The sequence below is a fragment of the Ascaphus truei genome, chromosome 4 (genome assembly GCF_040206685.1).
Source record: "Ascaphus truei isolate aAscTru1 chromosome 4, aAscTru1.hap1, whole genome shotgun sequence".
Taxonomy (NCBI): domain Eukaryota; kingdom Metazoa; phylum Chordata; class Amphibia; order Anura; family Ascaphidae; genus Ascaphus; species Ascaphus truei.
In genome coordinates, this window is record NC_134486.1 from 65,736,793 (window position 1) to 65,758,243 (window position 21,451).

Here is a 21,451-nt window from a genome sequence, read left to right on the forward strand (position 1 = left end):
AGCACCGGCCTTGGTATTATCAGAACCTGGAAGGAAAGAGATCATAAACTTGAATCGTGAAAAGAAAAGTGACCACCTGGCTTGACGAGCCCCAAAGCGCGGAGCACCCTTGATATACAGCAAATTCTTGTGGTCGGTGAGAATTGTGATGGGGTTCTTCATACCTTCCAACAGATGTCTCCATTTCTCCAGAGCTAATTTGATTGCTAGGAGTTCCCAGTTTCCGACGTCATAATTGTGTTCCGCAGGAGAATTAAAAAAAAAAAAAAAGCACAGGAATGGAGTCTGGCTTGAGGATTCTTCCATTGAGAAAGAATAGCACCGGCTCCGATGTCCGATGCATCTACCTCCAAGGTCTATTCAAAATTTCTCCTAAGCAGTAGCCCCCATCACAGCTCTAACTAAGAAAGGTGCGGATCCCACTTCATGGTCACCAGCAGCTAATCAAGCTTTTGACACCTGAAGACCGCCTTCGTTTCTGCACCCATTCTCTTATCCATCCGGATCCTAAGCTACCATTATGGTAGCTTAGATCCGGATGGATAAGAATGGGTGCAGAAACGAAGGCGGTCTTCAGGTGTCAAAAGCTTGATTAGCTGCTGGTGACCATGAAGTGGGATCTGCACCTTTCTTAGTTAGAGCTGTGATGGGGGCTACTGCTTAGGAGAAATTTTGAATAAACCTGCAATAATAATTTGCAAACCCCAGGAAGCGCTGTACAGCCTTGAGGGTAGTGGGACATGGTAAATCCAGAACCGCCTTTACCTTAGCTGGATCCATAGTGAGACCCGTGTTCTAAATGATATATCCCAGGAAGGCTGTGGAAGTTTGACGGAAGTAAAATTTTTCCAGCTTGGCAAACAAATGGTTTTTCCGTAGGCGTAGAAGTACCTGTTTAACATGGCTGATATGTTCCTGTGAGGATTTGTATGTATGTATGTCTTTATTTGTATAGCACAAGGGATTTAAAATATCCAAACTCTTTATTGAGCAACACAACGTTTCGACCGTACTGGTCTTTATCAAGTGACATAGTGGCATAAACATAATCCCTTCAAACAACATATAAATAGTGCTCCAAACCCCATCATGCAACCTGTTCAATCAGTGGTGATGGTATTCATGTGCTGCACCAGTCCCCCCTTCTAATGTAATGTTCGTATCCTTAATAAGCTGATCTCTATCAGATGTTTTAAGACACTCCTGTGTGTCATGGGATCTTCTGCACTCTCCCCACTTCCTGGTTACTCGGCGACATCCATCTTGATGATGTCATCCATCCGGGTCCTCTGCTTGTTGAGAACAATCCCCACTTCCGGGTTCCTCGGCGACGTCCATCTTTAATGACGTCATCCATCCGGGTACTCTGTTCTTTGAACACATACGGGTCCTCTGTTCCTGGAACGCAATCCTCGCGCTATGCGTTTCATATTCCGCGCATGCGCAGTCCATTTAGTCCCCGATTTTCTTCATCCTGCTTCCCTTTGGAACGCATGAGGCGCAGACTGCGTGTCATTCTCTGCGCATGCGCTTATTGACCCGCCCGCAGTAAGTTAGCTTAAGGGAGATGAACTAATCTTCAATCTTCCTCTGTAGTGGTCCCGCAAAGTGTCCTCCTCTCCTTGTAGTCAATGGGTGGGGGGGTGGGGGGTGTGATATCTTCATCATCATAGATCCGTAATAAGTATAGAAAAAGAAAGAAAAAAGGGGAATAAATCAGCACACCACTGTGAACTGCTTGCAAAATATATCATCCTACAGTGCAAAGTGAATTATAATAAAAAGGTGATTAAAAGAAAGGTTTGTCTTTTGTCATATTTATAATTCACAACCCTAAGAGGTATACTGACCTTACAGTTTTAATCCAATACAGCAAGCAGTGGCAGCAACCTATAGCTAGTGGGAAAGAAACAATATTTATCTTTCCTCTATGAAGCACCCTAATGACAAAAAGTCATTCAGTCCATTAGGATAAACAGTGTCTAATGTATGAATCCAGAAGGATTTACACTGTAGTGATAAAACATCCTTGTCTAGACCTGCCCTGGCTTTTTTAATATGCTCAATACCCATTAGTTTTAGTGAAGATATTGGATAACTGAAGTCAATACAATGTCTGATAAGAGCGGTATCTTCTGCACTATTGTTAATTTTGCTTTTATGTTCGATAAATCTTGTTTTGAGCATACGATTGCTCTTACCGATATAACATAATCCACATGGACATTTAATCATGTACACTATATTTGTGGTTATGCAGGTGATACGATCTTTAATTTTAAACAATTTGCCACTTCTGGGATGATAAAACTTGTCCCCAGTGTTTAGACTGTTACAGATGATACATCCATAACATTTAAACCAGCCTGCCTTGGGTGAACTCAAGAAATGTGGAGTGGTATAGTGTTTCTCATTATCGGCTTTAATTAGGATGTCATTTACATTTTCTCCCCGTCTATAAGCAAAACGTGGGAAATCTTTACAAACATCCTTAAGACACTTCGCGGGACCACTACAGAGGAAGATTGAAGATTAGATCATCTCCCTTACGCTAACTTACTGCGGGCGGATCAATAAGCGCATGTGTAGAGAATGACACGCAGTCTGCGCCTCATGCGTTCCAAAGGGAAGCAGGATGAAGAAAATCGGGGACTAAATGGACTACGCATGCGTGGAATATGAAACGCATAGCGCGAGGATTGCGTTCCAGGAACAGAGGACCAGTATGTGTTCAAAGAACAGAGTACCCGGATGGATGACGTCATTAAAGATGGATGTCGCCGAGGAACCCGGAAGTGGGGATTGTTCTCAACAAGCAGAGGACCCGGGTGGATGACATCATCAAGATGGACGTCGCCGAGTAACCAGGAAGTGGGGAGAGTGCAGAAGATCCCATGACACACAGGAGTGTCTTAAAACATCTGATAGAGATCAGCTTATTGAGAATGTGAACATTACATTGGAAGGGGGGACTGGTTCAGCACATGAATACCATCACCACTGATTGAACAGGTTGCATGATGGGGTTTGGAGCACTATTTATATGTTGTTTGAAGGGATAATGTTTATGCCACTATGTCACTTGATAAAGACCAGTACGGTCGAAAAGTTGTGTTGGCTCAATAAAGAGTTTGGATATTCTAAATCCGTTGTGCTCTTTGCTCCTTTTATCATCTATCCAGGACTGATCACAGGCTTTCGTACAAACATTGGAGTACCGGTAACTGTATCATTTTTTATTTGCATTTTGAGGTGTGCAGCATTTTTCTTATCTGTCTGGTTTATTGGTATAGCACCATTAATGTACATACAGTAGCGCTTCACAGCAGTAATAATAGAAAAGATCATTATGTCGTCCAGATTAACGACCACAAATTAATTGAGCAGATCTCTGAAAATCTCGTTACGAAGTGTTGGAAGACGGCAGGGGTGTTACAGAGACCGAAGGGCATGACGAGGTATTCATAGTGGCCGTCACAGGTATTGAAAGCCGTTTTCCATTCGTTGCCTTAGCGAATCCTTACCAAATTGTAGGCCCCACGAAGATCCAATTTAGTAAAGATGTTGGCTCCTTGGAGGCGATCAAAGAGTTCTGGAATCAATAGTAAAGGATTGCAGTTTTTAATGGTGATCTTGTTAAAACCTCTGTAGTCAATACAGGGTCGTGGTGATCCGTCTTTTTTCTTCACAAAAAAGAAACCTGCACCGGCTGGAGAAGAACATTTACTAATAAAACCCCTTTGTAAATTTTCATGGATATACTCCTTTGTAGCTTTAGTCTCGGGGAGAGAAAGTCGATAAGAAGTTCCCCTGGGAGGTACCAAGCCAGGAAGCAAATCAATTGGACAATTGAAAGGACGATGCGGGGGCAAGACCTCAGATCTGTCTTTATCAAATACGTCGCGAAATTCGGCGTAGATCTCAGGCAATTTTACCTTTACTTCATTGGGAGTGGAGACCCCACAGATACATTTGGAGGATACTGTACAGATCTTGGAGCAGAGGGGGCTCCACAGTACAGGATCCTTGCCAAACCAATCAATGCGTGGATTGGGAAGTTGCAGCCATGGGAGTCCAAGGATCATGTCCACCGAAAAGGGGTGTGGATGGCATCCAACTGGATCTCCTCTGATTGATCCTCTCTCATATGAAGACGAAGGAGGATGGTCAGTAGGGAGATAAATGCTGGTTGCAGAGGTCAGCCATCAATGGCTTCCAATCCCACCGGGCATCTCTTGCAAATGAGGGGGATCTTAATCCTTTTGGCGAAACTTTGATCGACAAAATTACCTCCCGACCCGGAATACACAAAGGCCAGTGCAGAAACGTGGAAGCCCTCACCGGTGAGCGTAACAGGAAGGAAAATCCTGGTAGGGTATTTCGCTGTGATAGGGGATAAAGAAAGTGTTCCCAATGTGATTTCCCTGGACCTCATTGGGAGCTGGCGTTTCCCGCCTTGTGGGGGCAATGAAGTACCAGTTGACCAGGATTGCCACAGTACAGACATAGTCCGGCGTTGTTTCTCCATGGCAGACAACTTATTACCACCTAGTTGCATGGGTTCAGGGATATCGGAGTAAAAATATTCCGGAGTGCTCACTTGTGGAGAAGACACTCTTGGAGTGAGCAGGCGATGGCAGGATCTTTCGGACCTCCTTTCCTGTACCGTTGATCAACGCGGATGCAGATAGCAATCAGCTCCTCAAGATCAGTTGGGCACTCTTGTGCAGCGAGTTCATCCTTTTGTCACGGTGAGATTATGGCAGGCTGTATAAGTCACACATAAATATATATAACAGATGATATATATTTATCACTGGGTCTGAACTGGGACGAGTCTTAGATATAATAAAGTATATTTATTCCTTTGGATAGGTGAACACACGAATAATACAGTAACAGACAAGAAGTACACTTACTTTGGGGTTGGGGAATGAGAAGTATATAGCATAGCAATTCTCTCGCAATCAGGTAGCCATCAGATGATATCAGAAGATCAAGGATAAAGGGTGAACAGCAGTTTATAAACCTTTTGTGCCCTATCCTTAACCTTGAGTACTATGGATTGGTTTTCAATTAACTCCAGCCAGTGATTAACGTGGGAACACTTTTTGACCCATGCCCCCCGGCCAGTTGGGATATGCGCAGTAGAGCTCTGGGGTCCCATTTCCATAACCCCTCCTCTATATCAGAAATGCCAGCTAGTCTACCAAATGGAGTACCTGGCAGGAAATCCTTTGTTGTGAGGTGTGAAATGGAACACTTGAAGACTGCCCTGGTTTGAGGAGTCTCCACCCTCATGCAAACAGTGGAGGTGACAAAATCCTTTAAAACATACTCAGGTCCTAGACATGGGGTCGCCTTTCTGGCCATATGCTACTCTGGTATGCAAAGGAATTTCCTCTGAGTTTTACCCATATCTTGGAATACAGTATGTTGGATAAAACATGAACATATTAAAATATCCGGTTCCTTTGGGTCCAGCAGGTCCAAACTTCCCAGTTCTCAATGCCGGAACTGGGACACGCTATGGTCCAATTTGCGACCTGCTACGACCTGGGAAACCGGAGATACACAAATACACATAAAACCGTTTTACATTTTAATACACAAAACTCTGCTGTAAATCAAATCACGGTTTTTCACTAAATCCCCATTGAAAACAACGGGTTCCGCCGCCATAGACTTTCAATGGCAAACCACCGCCATTGGCGGCTATGGAAAACCCCGCCATAGACTTTCAACGGGGCGATGCCGCCGTTGAAGTCAATGGGGGTTTTCCGCCGTAGCCGGTCAATGGGGTTTGGCCGCCATTGAAGTCTATGGGAAAAATCCCGAACTTTCAAGGGGGTCCATACTCCGTCTGGTTGGTCCCAGAGGGTCAAGGATGGTTCTGCAGTGATGCCGCAGCAGTGGCTACAGACACCCCAAACCCTGACTCTCTGGACCCTCCGGAACCGGAGCTATGGAATACCAAATTTCTGCATTTGACACTTAGCCGTTTTCCTGAGCTGTTTCTGCCGCCGCCACTGGAACCTATGGCGCGGCCCGCTCTCCTCGGTTCGACTCTTATCGGGGGTCCAGGATACGGGGACCCGGTTGTGGTCGAGTGGGGGGAGGTCTAGGAACTAGGGACAGAAAGAATTTTATTCCTAGGGGCCATAAAACTGTTTATTCCCACGCCACTTGTCGTTGAACTTGACTTGTAAGTGATCAAAGCTCTTCTATTGAAATTGTATCCGCTTTGTTGTTAAGCGGTTTGGACGGCAGCCAACTTGTTCCTGGAAAGCACTCTCGAGGGTTTCTCCATTGAAGTCAATGAGCCCATTGACTTTCAATGGGAAACCGACCCTCTCCCTCTCGGACGCCATCTGCTGGTCTTCTCAGGAACCGGACTCCCCAGCAAGATTCACCATTAAGAAGCATTGAGCCCTAATGGTGGCCTCTGGGAACCTGCAAAATGGTGCCTGAAAAGGCGGGAAAATTACACAAAGGGCTATAATCACTATACAACTATTAACCCTTGTGCTCCCGGATGGATCCCAGTGTGTGTGGGCTGCAGACCAGATGTTACAATAAAACAGGAAAAAACAGGGGAATACACATGTACATGTCATTACAGGGGTTAAATCACCGTTCTGTGTCTTAGCCCAGTTAACCCTTTGACTCCCGGGGGAGGTCAGGGGATGGCCAAATGGGGTGTAACCCCTTTAATCCCGGGCCACCCCCTTTCTCCCTCTACACCTTTAATGTCTCAGAGAGGCCTTGCCAGAAGGCAGCTGATAATGACTCGTTATTCCATCCGGTTTCAGCAGTGATGGTACGAAACTCAAGAGCGACAGGACGGTTTCCCTGGGAAATGTGGAAAAGAGAGGAAGCAGCAGTTACCTTGCGATCAGGTGTGTCAAAGACTCTGCGGAATTCCCGGGAGAATAGTCTTAAGTCCTGAGTAAGGTCCGATCTTTGCTCCCAGATGAGGGAAGCCCTGCCCAGTGCGTCATCGGTGAGTAGTGAAATGATATACGCCACCTTGGATCTTTGAGAAGGAAAACGAGAAGGCATAATTTCGAACTGAATAAAGCATTGATTAAGAAACCCTCGGCATCCGTGGGGATCTCCTGCATAACGATTGGGTGTCAGAAGTCGGGGTTCGGATGTCAGGGTCATAGGCATAAGAGTAGATGTGGTGGCAGCAGGACCCGAAGGGGCAGGAGCGAGAAGGAGGGGCTTGTGCCCAGACCGTGAGAGACAGGAGATTCTCTTGTAATAAGTCCATGGGTCGGTTGTTCTGCTCTAAATATTTCTCAATCTTTGAGAACATGCTGGCGTGCATGCTCAAGATTCGCCCCACCTCAGCGGGGTCCATGTTTGTAGGGCTGAGCATACTGTAACGATGCGCTCACCATGAACAAGGCGTGACCGCGAGGCCGAGGTGGGGATTTTCTAAACGCCAACCCACAGCCGCGAGGGCGCATCTGCAGTGTAGATAGGTCAAGGTAGCCGGGTCGGACTAGGAGAGGTCAAGATGGTCAGTGATACTTGCCAAGGTCTGGATTGGAGAGGTACGGATCGTTGCAGGTTCTTTTGCCAAGGTCGGGATTGGAGAGGTGCGGATCATCGTGGGTAGCCGGGGTCAGGAGCGGAGAGGTACGGATCATCATTGGTAAGCCAGGGCAGGAGCGGAGAAGTGTGGAATCCAAAAAACAAATAAGGTCAGGCAACACAGGATAAGACAAGCAAGGCTCAGACAGGAGGCAGAACTGCAATGAACACAGCATACATAAACAAGGTTATGCTCAGCCAATGTGCCAGGGGGCAGGCTGATCATATATAGGAAGAACAGACCAATGAGGAGGAAGCATACTCCTTAGTATGCATGGCTGTGGTTGGCTGATGTAGACAAGGCAGGTGAATCCTATTACACAGGGTAGCGAGGAAGCTTCTGCGTGGGTGCCGTACATAGCGGGTGCATGCGGCGCGGCGATGACATCACTGCGCAAGTGAAGCCTGGAGGCGGGACCAGCGGGAGCGGCATTTAGTGCCGAGTGCGATCCGCTCGCGCCCCTAAATGGAACGCTGGCATTTGCCGGTCCGCGAGATGCGCTTCAGGAGGCAGAAGATTCAGGGGTCATGATTGCAGGTCTAGGCAGGTAGGGAGCGCGCCTGGGAGGGTGTGAATGACAGATTCTTACACAGGCTCTGTGCCAGATACAGCTTTGATGGCCATTTGGTTACCAGCATGGAGGATCAAAACGCTCATGCGCACTCCTCCTGTGCAAGCCCATATAGCCTGGTGCAGCTGCACAGTAAGGAGTTCTTTGTTTAACTTTCGTGCTGGTGAGTATGTCCCTGATTGGCCCATCTCCCTGCCATGTGATTGGTTGGGGGGTTGAAACCCATATAGTCTCTCCTGGTGGCGCTTTCAATTTTTGCTAGTTGAGTCCCCCCAAAAATGTGATTGGACCAATAACCTCACCCCCAAAACACTTCAATAAGTCAAATTACAATCCGGTTGCTATAATGGGGGGTAGCTCAACACCCAGCCTGTTAAATTGAGTCTTTACAAAGACTTTGCCAGAAAAGATAGGGCCGTGATCCCATGGACCACAAGGAAATCCTGAACGGGCCACCAGGCACAATTCCTAGCAAAGTATAATCTATGGCCTGGGTTACAGGTGATGGAATGGATAGAGTACATTACAGTTGTCTTTAGCACCTTGCTTTGCATTTTATGCAGTGATCTTAAAATGATAAAACTGAGTTACTGCTAACGATTTCCCAGGTGGCATAAACTGGGAATATATGGTTTTTCTCTAAAGATCACAGAGGGAACTGAACATATTGGTATCTGAAAAGAAATGTTCCTCAGAATCGTATGCACTGAAAATACCATGAGATCCTCGTGTTAAAATACAGATTCGGACACAGGATTCTTGCAGTTCCAATATATTTATTCTTGAGGCAGTTTACAATACCAAGCTGCAGTCCTTACAGGCAATATGTTACAGGTTATAGATCTAGAGCAGACTTTTACTAGATGTTTCTCTTCTGCTCTGTGGTTTTATTACTGAAGCAAAGCGCGATGTAGATTTTTTCATAACTACAAATTAACCTTTTAATTTGAACCCTTTCATAGCTTTGTTAGTATGAAGAAACAGCTGCTACAGCGTAGAACAAAGCACAAACCATATATTCAATTTTGAAGGTAGTTTATCTTCTGTTTGGGCACCGGACCCAGACTTATCTCACTCAGGTGTAGTCCAACTTGTACCAAGCAAAGTTGTTTCTTCGGCACTCTGTGAAACTTTGTCTCAATAGTTTCACAGAACATGCAAAATTAACCCTTAAATGGAAACTTCAGTGAAGCTGAAATTTTAACCCCAAAAAATGTATCTATAGTAACAAGCAGAATAATAAATACCTGTTCTCAATTTCATTGAAATATATGTCAACTCCGGTCCCACGAATCCTTATTCTAAATAATTTCTATGGACCACTGTGTAACTAGTACTGTAGGAATTACTGTTTCCAAATACCAACCAAACCCCTCTTGTGATTAATAGAATTTAGACACATTTTCATAATATACAGTAACAATGCTTAATGTAATATTTTCATTTTTGGCGTTATTTTTTGAAATAACACTATTTTGATGTTTTTTCTTTTGTTTCAGTATACAGAAGATGAAGCAAGAAAGCTTGCAGTGGTTGGCTGGGTTAAAAATACAAGACAAGGCACAGTAGTGGGACAAGTTCAGGGACCGGAGGATAAAGTCAATTCCATGTAAGACTATATGTTTTTATATATCATATATATATATGTTTCTAGAATACATTTACCTTTAACATGATTATTTATTTAAAGACGAGTGAACGTAAACATTCACATTATTGTGCCTAGATACACGACTCCCTAAATTGATCATTACAAATACCTCTATATAAGTTTATAGAAAGCAAAAGTGTAAGGCAATAAAACTATGGTCAATATATATATATACTAGGTGATATACCCGGCGTTGCCCGGGATCGAATTTTCCCGCTCCCCCTCTCTCTCTCCGCTCCCCCTTTCTCTCCCCATTGCCCTCTCTCTCCCCCTTTCCCTCCCCTTATCTGACCCCCGTCCACGCATCTCACACTCCTCTGGCCTCCATACCTGTGGCGGCGAAGGCGCACGCATCTTACCCCCCACCACGCATCTTACCCTCCACGCATCTCAACCCCCAGACACGCATCTCACCCCCCTCTGCCCCCCATACCTGTGGCGGTGGCGGAGGCTGCAGGTAGGTGCCGGTGAAGGGAGAGGCGGAGAGAGCCGGGGGAGCGGTCTCTGGGTGGGGGAGCCGGGGGACCGGGCTGTGGGGGGGAGAGCTGGAGAGAGCCGGGGGAGCAGGCTGTAGAGGGGGGGCGGTGAGTGGGCTGTGGGGGGGGGCAGGGCTAGGGGGGAGAGCTGGAGAGAGCCGGGGGAGCAGGCTGTAGAGAGGGGGGCGGTGAGCGGGCTGTGGGGGGGGGGGCAGGGCTAGGGGGGGAGGGAAGGGAGAGCCGAGGGAGTGGTCTGTGGGGGGGAGAGCCGGGGCAGTGAGAGCGCCGGGGGAAGGGAGAGCGCCGGGGACCGGGCTCAAAGGCGCGGCGGGTGTAGTTTGTGTGAGGCGGCTCGGCGGGTGGTGTGTGTGCGGTGACGGGCATGCGGTGTGAGGAGCCAGTGAGGGTGAGGGCGTGTGTATTAGTGTTTGTGACGTCACCCCACCCTGCGGGCCAATTACAACGTGAGCCGCCGCCAACCACGTGAGCCGTCGCAATCAATGAGCAACCTCACAAACCCACACACAACCAAACTTTCAGTTTTATATATATAGATATCAACAGAAAAAGAGAAGAAAAAAGCGTCCTAGTGTGATACGAGAGTATAACATTTTTTCACATTTAGGACTTTACGATTAACAACTTACAATACAGCCATGAATAAAAAGCATGGTATGAGTAAACTCATGCGCCAACAGGTGACTCCGGGACGCCGCTCTGCCTACCCCGTCGTGGGATGATGTTCACCAGAACTCCACTGCTGGTGTTGCCGCTTGTACAGTCCTCCGGCAACCCGCACATGCAGAGGAGAGTTCCTATTCCTTAGGCTCCTATCAATCGAAGACAGACCACAGCAGCCTTTCTCTCCAGTGCCGGGATTTACACACGTATAGCTACTGTAGCTCACTTTCAACACGTGACCCTATGCATTTCTTCGTCTCAGCGGATTTCATCAGGGAATGGACTCTATTAGAATAGTGGTTTAAATAGTTCAAGAGTCCAGTCAGCAGAGATTTTTTACTAATTACAAACGTTAAAAATCTGTATTTGTGTCCCATAATTAACAAAAAGCCTAGATGGTAATAGCTGGAATATGTGGAATCATATACTGTATACAGAACATAGCATATATAGGTAGTGTTGGTATACATATTTAAATATATACTATTTACATTAGTGTATTGATGTAATTAACCTAAATGGCATGAATATTATACAATAACATATAAAATACATTGGTGTATCAAAATGTTATAGGGGAATACATCCCTATTATATTATTAATTGGCTTTTTTGAGGACAGCAAAAGATAAATTGCCCATATTGATTTTCGAGCAATAAGACATACAGTAATAATAAACGATGAAAATGAACGTTTATGTATACATTTATGTATATATTTGTATATATATTATTTGACAATAATTGTATTAAGTTGAAGTCGATCTGAAAAACACATAGAAGAACATAGTGAATATTTTTGGTGGTTTTAAGATGAATAATTCGATTTTTATATATTTGTCAAACGTTGATCAAATATTGCACAGTTATATAACTATACAGTTAATAAAAAGAATGAAAGGAAGAGAAAAGAACCAGAATGCCACAACCAGAGAGCCAAAACAGATGCCAAATGGCCCAACCTTCGTCGTGTCACAACCATATAAATATGTAGAAATTCTACATGAATTCAATAACATATTGTGTGTAAATATCAAAAAATTGGGTGAAAATATTTTTTATTATTTATTATTGCGGGTTCGCCGAGGAGATTCCGCAAAGATTGGACATGTGAATCAGCTGTATCAGTCAAGTTTTGGCGCAAATTTTGTACTCATGATTATCTTATAAATAGCAAGCTCATTTCCTCAAACTCCACTCCCAGAAGAAGACCGTTTGTCGAAACGCGTCGGAGTGGGAGTGTTTGAAGGGGGACACCTAAATTCTCACCATCAACGGATTTTGCACTTTGCTTTTCACTGACGGCATTTTGGTGATGTATTTTGAACTATGCTCTATGATGCTACACGTTCAATATCTGTACTGACTTATATGGTGTCTCAGTTTTCAGCATGCCACAGCACTTTATGGATTGAGTTAGATCTGTTACATTTCTAGCCCTGACTTCCAGTATTCAGTTTCTGCAGCACTGTTTTACTGTGTGTACTGTGTGTGTAGCTGTTTGCCAATCTGGTATTACACTTTATTATCTGTATTCCATCAATATTTGGTTGCCATTTTCTACTTATTCGGTAGTTTAGCATACCATTTTCTATCTGTTGCAATACCAGCTACCCATAACAGCTTTTTTGAGATTATATCTGTGATTAGTTCATTCACCATCTATGTTTCCGTCTCCCTGGTGATCAGATGAGTTGGTTTGGAGTATCCCCTCCTTTTTTAACATTTCTCCCCCCTGTTTTTATTCATATCAATAAATTGTTTATATCTTTTCGGTATACCGTGTGCTCGTGGTAGGATACTTTTTTGGGGGGTTTATATATATATATATATATATTTTTTTTTTTAAAGTAGAAGTTAGTACTGTATTTTTACTAAACAAATAGAGGCTGTCATAATTTAACATGGTAGAGAAACAGAGCACAGAGAAATGTGTTTTCTATATCCTGAGAGAGGCGATTATTTAGAAAGCATGTGTGCATTATAACTTTAAAGAGATACATGCTTCACTTGTGGCATACTGTGTGCTTTGTAGGTTTTATGTTTTGAACATGCATCACATGCATCGTATTAGAAACAGCTACTGGGGTGTTATTTTCCTGCGTGTTTGGAAAATTGAGAATACAGTACTTGGGCGTAACAACTTGTCGCTCTGCTTTATTTAATAAAAATCTGGTTCTCTTCCATCCCATCTGGAGTGTTTTTATAATACATTTGAATGCACAGCACAGCCAGCATTCCACCTGAGTTACATTTACTGCATATCCTTTTGCACTACTGAGTCTTTCTAATCTGTTAAAAGTGTAAAATATTTAACCTCTTCACTATCAAAGGGGTTAAGAAATATGCCTCAGTATCCACAGATGCAGGTTCACACAAACAATATACTAGTAGCGTAGTACATAGAGTAACTAGTTAAATAGAATAGTAACTTTTTTAGATGAACTGAAACATATCAGAAGCCTAATAATATTAGCTGGCTTTATTTAAAGGTATAGTTGCTTTTAAGAGCCAAATGAAACAATGGCAGTGACAGTTTATTGACTTAACGGTTTTTTGTTTTTTTTACATAAAGTAAAGCATCCATATTGTACGTATTTTTGTTAATGAATTTTCTAAAGTTGGTTTGTAAATATATTAAGCTGTAACGTGCTTTTATTGTTTGCTATAATTTTATGTCTGTATTACGACAAAATTGGTATATTTGAACAATGTAGGGAACAGCTTGTGACCTTTACATAGACCTTCAGAATTGCCTGTTGTAAGCATTTAAAGTATTGCATCTTATTTATATGGTTGAGAATTCAGAAAGTAATATTCTATGTCTGAGATGCTACACATTCAGACAATATTAATGTATTAATAAGTGGTTAGTAGGGAGAGTAAATATAACCTGGGGCAGTGGCATAGCAAGGCATGCGCGGGCCCCCGGGCAAAAGTTCTGTATTGCGTTTGGCCGCGCATGCAGTGTCAGATTTCCCATTAGGTCCGTTAGGCCCGGGCCTAAGGGGGCAAAAATTTTGGCCGGCAAAAATATCCACCCCCATTTGCATTTGACGCGCTCTCGGGCCTGTCGGACCTAATGGGAAGGGACTTACTCACCTGTAAGTGCCTGTTCTGCCGCCCTGCTTCGCCCTGAAAACAGAGCGTCAAATGACGCCACGGACGTCACAAATGACGTCTCGTTGCCATGGTAACCATGCCGTTGCGGCGTCAAATGACATCGCGTTACCATTGTAACGTGATGCTGTGCAACGTCACGTTGGCGACGACCGCAGCGTTATTTGACGCTGGATTCTGAAGGAGAAGCAGGGCGGCAGACAGAGGTGACAGACACAGGCAAGTGCCTAACGGCGTCCGATTTGTAAATCCGCCTCTGCGTGCATGCGAGACCGGCACTTGCCTACTGCGCATGCGTGAAGGGCACTTGCTGGCTGCTGGAGCGCATGCATGATCCGCACTATCCAACGCCGATCGCGAATTCGCGGTTGGCAAGTTCCAATGGCGCATGCGCCAAGAGCAGCTGGCAAGTGCCGATCAAACATGCCTTGCGATGCCACTGCCCCAGGTTATATTTACTCTATTTACTAACAACATTAATACATATTGGCTAAATGTGTGGCATGTGAGACATAGAATATGAAATTGATGACTTCACAACCATATAAATAAGATACAATACTTTAAATACAGGTACAAAGGCACTCCACACTGCCGCAAAAATATGCATTTTTCACCCTAGAGAGTGGGGCCCCCCAAGAGCGCAGGCTCCTGGGCTTTGCCTGGGCTGCCCGGGCTATAGCTACGCCCCTGACTTGGGGTCACAAAAAGACACCAAGACATGTTTTGAACGACAACATAGTTATTTGTGTGAACTCAGGTTGCATCCACTGTACCTAATAACCATCCTTGGATATACCTTATGTAGCCCTCTTTCCTGCGCTCTAGAGTGACTACGGGTACTGCACACACCTGTGGGCTCCAGGGGATCTGAGCCTCCGCTAACTGGGAGCCTGGGGTAATAGTTATCTTATCGGCAGCGCCTCCACTTACCCAGGATCCCCATTGCATAAGATTCCCCTGGGTAAGAACAATATTAACACACACATGATTGGAACTGTTTACTGAAACATACTGATAAACCCTTATTGCATAATCATGGCACGAACACATATAACACATCAATTAACGTATACTATAACACTAGTGGCTCGGCCACTCTCATAAGGAGAAATGTCACTGTCCCGTCACCGCGTGCCCCCACACCGTGTCCATGTACTGGAATATGTATATAGGCTCAGTCCTTTGGCCACTCCACTTAGTGTCCCCAAAGAGTGTTCCCTAAGGCGGGATCAGCGCCTGTTGACCGGTGTTGGTGCACTTAGTAAATACCTTCCGGTCACTGCGGTGACCGGTAACAACTTCAAAAAGGATCTGTCGATCCAGCGCAGTCTCTCCGACTTCCCGATGCTCAGCAGCCTGGTCAACTAGCAGCAACCTCAGCTCCGCACACTTTGTCCCTATCTGCTGTACAGTAGGGGCTGATGTAGCTATAACTACAGGGCGTCCCTGCAGCAAGACAATCTACTGTGACTCAGGGAATATCGTGGGGCCTATGGGGAAGATCTTACCTATGCAGGTGGGTCACAGACCCCCTGCACCCACACTACCTCTTCCCTTGCTCCTCCGGTGCCCTCTGGCTAGCGTGGTCTCCCCCCCACGCTTCCCTTTCCTGCCTCCCGCAAATCCGGCCCTCCCATTCGCTCCCTGGCATCAGGTGACTTCGCTAAGGCTCCTGGGAGTTGTAGTTACTGGCTGAGCCTCTATCTTATTGGCCAGCCGTTTGCGCGCTTACACTGCGCATGCGCGACCTCTCTCTGCTCTGACAGTGCCACTTACTATTGCGCAACAACATGGCGGCGCCCTATGCTGTCGGGCCGCCACGGAACCTTCCAACACTCCCCCTGCAGACGCGCTGCAGCAAAGGGAAAGCAAACTAACACATCCCTACACTTAAAAAATAGCTTTATTATAAACACCCTGTATTGGGAGACGTGGACTAACACACCAGGGATCAATTCGCCAGACAGAAACAGAGTTTATAAAATTAATTTATTGGAAAAAGAAATATCCACAACTCTTTACAGTTAAAACACACACACACACACACACACACACACACACACACACACACACACACACACACACACACACACACACACACACACACACACACACACACACACACACACACACACACACACACACACACACACACACACACACACACTTACAACTGGGTAACTGGGGTACCCTATAAACCTGCGGGCAGGGACCTCCCTGAAGAGATCTACTCTATTCTTGGTTCCTGCAGACTGCAGCTTCTCCCAGTAAGGCTGGGGCCATAGAGGGGGTAGCAGGGCTGAGGCGCGCTGACGCTGAGGCTCGCCTGCTGAAATCTGAGCGATTTCATGCCCATGCAGGCGAGCCAGCGGGCGCGATCGGGAGGCGGGGGGAGACTGAGGGAGGCGGGGCAGTGACGTCGCTGGGCCAATCACCCGCAACGCACCGACGTCAACGTCACGGCGCCGTGACGTTGACGCGGCTCCGCGCTGATTGGATGTTTTCAGCCGACAGCACTCTGAAAAACAGCTTGGCTGCCGGCTGAAAAATCCAGCGCCTCAGCACGCCTGTGGACACTCGCGTGAGCCCCCTCTAAAGACATCCTCATGGAGGATGCAGGGGCTCAGCGCGGAGCGTCCGCACGGCTCAGCGCGGCCTCCCCGGCTATGGACTCGGCCTTACAGTAGTCATAGCTGCTTTTCAGCTACCTCCATTCCCAGCTTCTCCTAGTTGCTGCAACTAAAACAATCTGAGCTCACAGATAGTACAGCTAAACCCCGTTATAGCGCGGTCCTCGGGGTCCACCCGAGATCACCGCGTTAGTAAAAATGGCCGCCGTGATCTGGGACTCTGCGCTGCCGAAGGGGGAGAGCTGAGATAACTCTCCCAGAGCCCAGCGTCGCAATGGCAGGCCCCCGGACACCCCCCCACTCACCCACTCCCAGCAGCACTTACCCTTACCCAGCATCTGCAGCAGTTGATCTGTGCAGAGAAGCTGCGAGGGGGAGGAGAGCTCACGGGATGTCATCTGTTTCTGAGTTCCTGGCCAGGGATCAGCTCCCTTCAATTCTCCCCCACAGCAGCAGAGATAGAGGCAGGGGGGGCTCCCTGAGCCCAGCGTCGCACCAGCCACAGCAGCACCCCCCCTCCCAAACCACAGCACCCCTCCCCCCCACACACACACACCCCACAGCAGCACTTACCCAGCATCTGCAACAGTTGATCTGTGCAGAGAAGCTGCGAGGGGGAGGAGAGCTCACGCAGCCTTTGCTGGGATGTCAGTTTTTTCGGAGTTCCTGGGCCGGGGATCAGCTCCCTTCAATCTCCCCCACAGCAACAGAGATACAGGCAGGGAGAGGGGGGGCTCTCCCTGAGCCCAGCGTCGCAGCGGCAGGCCCAAAACAGTGTGCTGTGAGAGTGTGCTGAGTGTGCAGTGAGAGTGTGCAGTGAGAGTGTGCAGTGTTCAGTAAGAGTGTGTGCAGTGTGCAGTGAGAGTGTGTGCTGTGAGCAGTGTGCAGTGAGTGCTGGGAGTGTGTGCAGTGAGCAGCGTGTGCAGTGAGAGTGTGTGCAGTGAAAATGTGTGCTGGGAGTGTGTGCGCAGTGAGAGTGTGTGCAGTGAGAGTGTGTGCAGTGAGAGTGTGCGCAGTGAGAGTGTGTGCAGTGAGTGTGTGCAGTGAGCAGTGTGCTGGGAGTGTGTGCAGTGAGAGTGTGTGCAGTGAGAGTGTGTGCAGTGAGAGTGTGTGCAGTGTGCAGTGAGAGTGTGTGCTGGGAGTGTGTGCAGTGTGCAGTGAGTGTGTGCAGTGAGAGTGTGTGCAGTGTGGCAGTGTGGCAGTGTGGCCGTGTGCAAAAAAAATGTAAAAATATATATTTTTTTAAATTAAAAAAAAACAAAAAACGTGAGCCACGTGAAAACCGCGTTATAAGCGGATTCGCGTTAATGGGTCGCGCTATAACGGGGTTTAGCTGTAATTAGCTTGTCTTACCTCAACTAGATAGCTGTCACCCCTCACTCCCCCAGGTGTTTGCAATATGACCCAGCCCCTGATTGGTGGGGGGAAGTGCAACAAAAAACACAACATGGAACATGTTACTTGGGAAGCTGGCAGACCACTTTTCAACATTCCCAACTGAAAGCAAATTAACCCATGGTCCCTGAAGTGCTGGAACCAGACTACAGACTACAGAATACAATATATATATACAACCATAATACATATGTATTATTGACAGGTAGGGGTAATAGCGGGCTTGACCTTTATTAAAAAAAAGACACATTTACCCCTACCGTCACACACCCATATTAGAGGCTCTATTAAACCATTGTTACCCATGATCCTATTTTCCGCTTATCCCTTTTACCACGATGAACACCCTATACTTATCAGTATGATTAGTACATCTCAAAACACAATACGGATTCTTTATTAAACCCAGGTAACACATTTCCAATCTCACTGATTATATTAAATACTTTGTCAGCATTCATGTACAGTACAGCCTTCGATTGGGTTATGGACTTTATATATCTTTATCTTCTAACTTTGTTCTTTTACTTTTCCATCTCTTTTTAAACAAGCTATATTGTTCGACCTATCCTTAAAAATAACACCACACAGCTTGCCGCCTCTTCTAACCATTGCCCTGTTTCCCTCTTGCCTTTTGCCTCTAAATTTCTGGAACAAATTGTTTCTTTACGTATACAGCTCAACCCCGTTATAACGCGATCCGTTACAACACGAATCCGCTTATAACGCGATGCAAGTGTGGCTCACAATTTTTGTATTCATGAATACTTTACAACACGATTATTGGTATCTTAAATACTTTATTGTACAATGCATACAATTATTATTTCTAACACGATCCGCTTATAACGCGATGTGATTCTTTGAACCCCAAGCACAGCGTTATAAGGGGGTTGAGCTGTACTTTATTTTCTACTTTCCCATAACCTACTTACTTGACCCGCTCCAATCAGGCTTCCACACAGCATACTTAACAAAAAACAGTCACCAAAGTAGCTAATGACATTTATATTGTCAAATTTCATTCTGATTCTTCTTGACCTCATCAGTGTCAAGGATTGGACTTCGGCTGAAGTGGATCCCAGTGGCAGGAACAGCAGGGAGCGAAGTAGGGGTCACATGCAGAGATCAGAGGCAGGCGGCAGGTAGCGAAGTCAGGAAACAAGCAGGGGTCCGAGGCAGGCGGCAGGTAGCGTAGTCAGGAAACAAGCAGGGGTCCGAGGCAGGCGGCAGGTAGCGAAGTCAGGAAACAAGCAGGGGTCCGAGGCACGCGGCAGGTAGCGAAGTCAGGAAACAAGCAGAGGTCGGCAACGAGGAAACTGGAACAGGATGATAGCAATAGCTAACACAGCAGTAAACACAGGAACCTTGCAGGAGCTAAGGAACCAGTATAAACAGGCAAGGAGGAACAGGAAAGGGAGGTTTATATAGGCAGGCTGGGAGGTGGAGCACAGGTGCAGAGGTGTCAGGTATCAGGTTCTGGAATGTTCCTTAGTTTAGCAGCAGCAATCCCGGTGGACAAGTTTAGGTACTGCAGGCTAGAACAAGACATTGAGAGTGGCAGCAGTCCCGGTGGCCAAGCATGGGTACAGCAGGCTAGAGAATATGACAATCAGCTTTCGATACTGTGGACCACCCTTTATGCTAGGGGTGCGCAAACGTTTTGTCCTGCGCCCCCCTGCCTGCTCTCCCCCACTGCTCACGCCCCTTCTCACCTTGTACCCAGCATCAAATGACGCTGCGGGGTTCATGTGATGTCACGTGACCCTGTGATGTCATTTGAAGCCGCGTTGCCATGGCGACGTGGTGTCAAAAGATGCCGCAGGTCATGTGATGTCGTGTAATGTGACCCCGCGGTGATGCCGTGTTTCCATGGTGATGCGTCACACCAGCCGTCTGAATCAAGGTAGGGGAAGTTGCAGGTGCTTCACGCGATCCCCCAGTATTTAATTTAAATGCCTTGGGGAAGAGCATAAGGCCTCTGCAACCGCCGCGCCCCCCCAGAAAAATCTTGCGCCCCCCAGTTTGTGCACCCCTGCTCTACACCTACACACTCTTCACTTTCCTTGTTCTTCCCTTACCTATGTCATTGTCCTGGAACCAGATTCCATATTCTCTGTCTCCCTTTGCAGCTCATTGGATTAATTTCTCCCTAGTTCAGCTGCCTGCTATTTTCCCTGTCCCAGCAGCTAGCTGCATGAGAAAAGGCAACATTATTGCTACATGTTGTTTACACAGCCTGTGTTGGTTGCCTGCAACTCATATTCTCCTAGCTGAGAGTGGGCTATTCCTACCCCCCTGTCCTTGCTGACAGTTAGTATAGTCTCACTTCCCTTCTAGTGTGACCCTTGCTCCTCACTTCCTTTTCACCCTGGACTCTGAGTGAGTACCTGCCTGCTATTTAACCCAGCAAGGCCTTTCTGTTTTACACTGTCTCATCCTTGATACCCTGCACTTCAGACAGAGAAGCACTCTCTACCTACATTACATCTACAAGTACCTTTCTCCCTGTGATTTTCCCTCAATAAAACTAAGAAAGAGAAAAGGACTTGTTTGTGCTTTGGAAGAGGGAAGACACGAGTTAAGCTTACTGGAACTAATCATACATCATTCGTGACCCTGGTTTCAGGAAAGTCATCATTCTTTCTGTGTCTCTTATGCCAACTCCTCCTCAACCTCTATGGGACTCTGTAAGTGAATCACAAGATTCGGTTTTAGGACCCTTATTATTCTCTGTATACACTCACAGGGTGAACTCATTGAATCCTTTGGATTCAGCAATCATCTCTATGCTCATGACACACAACTATATTTATCTGCACCTGACTTTATACCTGCAGTCCAGTCAAAAATTATAGAATGATACCAAAAGATCCTCCAAGTGTTTGCACTCAATGTTTGCTATGAAGGAATATATAGGACAACTATGGTCCAACAAATAATTATCCTGTATAGGAACGTCTGAGAGACTGTAGGATCAGTAATGAATGAATTTAAAATAAAACAATACAATTTTATTACATCAAGTTTATAATAAGTGACTCAGTGAGAATTAATTATATACAACGTTAAAAAAATTGGTAAAATCCCCATAGAGGAGTGCAGAATAGACGTGGGAATGGGCTAATTTATATTAATGAACTTGTCATATACGCATTAGTATGAGTGTCCAAAAATAATAAATGCACAGAATGGCTACTCAGACATCATAGATCGGGTAACCCTTTTTGTGATGTAATCCTTTTTCTATGGATTTTAATATATTCATGTGATAACTTCATATAACATTCAGTGTGCTGATGTCCTTTGTTACTATTTTGC

General features: G+C 45.9%; 1 protein-coding gene across 5 annotated transcripts in view; it reads left to right on the forward strand.

Moving 5' to 3' along the window:
• Positions 1–21,451, forward strand: part of ACYP2 (acylphosphatase 2) — a 211,697-nt gene that overhangs the window by 17,808 nt on the left and 172,438 nt on the right. For 4 of the 5 annotated variants that reach the window (XM_075595938.1, XM_075595942.1, XM_075595940.1 and 1 more), the window contains one exon: positions 9,674–9,783. In XM_075595938.1, coding sequence (XP_075452053.1) covers positions 9,674–9,783 — 110 coding nt within the window. Of the gene's footprint in view, positions 1–9,673; positions 9,784–10,926; positions 13,640–21,451 lie in introns of those variants that run through there. The other variant, XM_075595939.1, reaches the window with a different exon arrangement.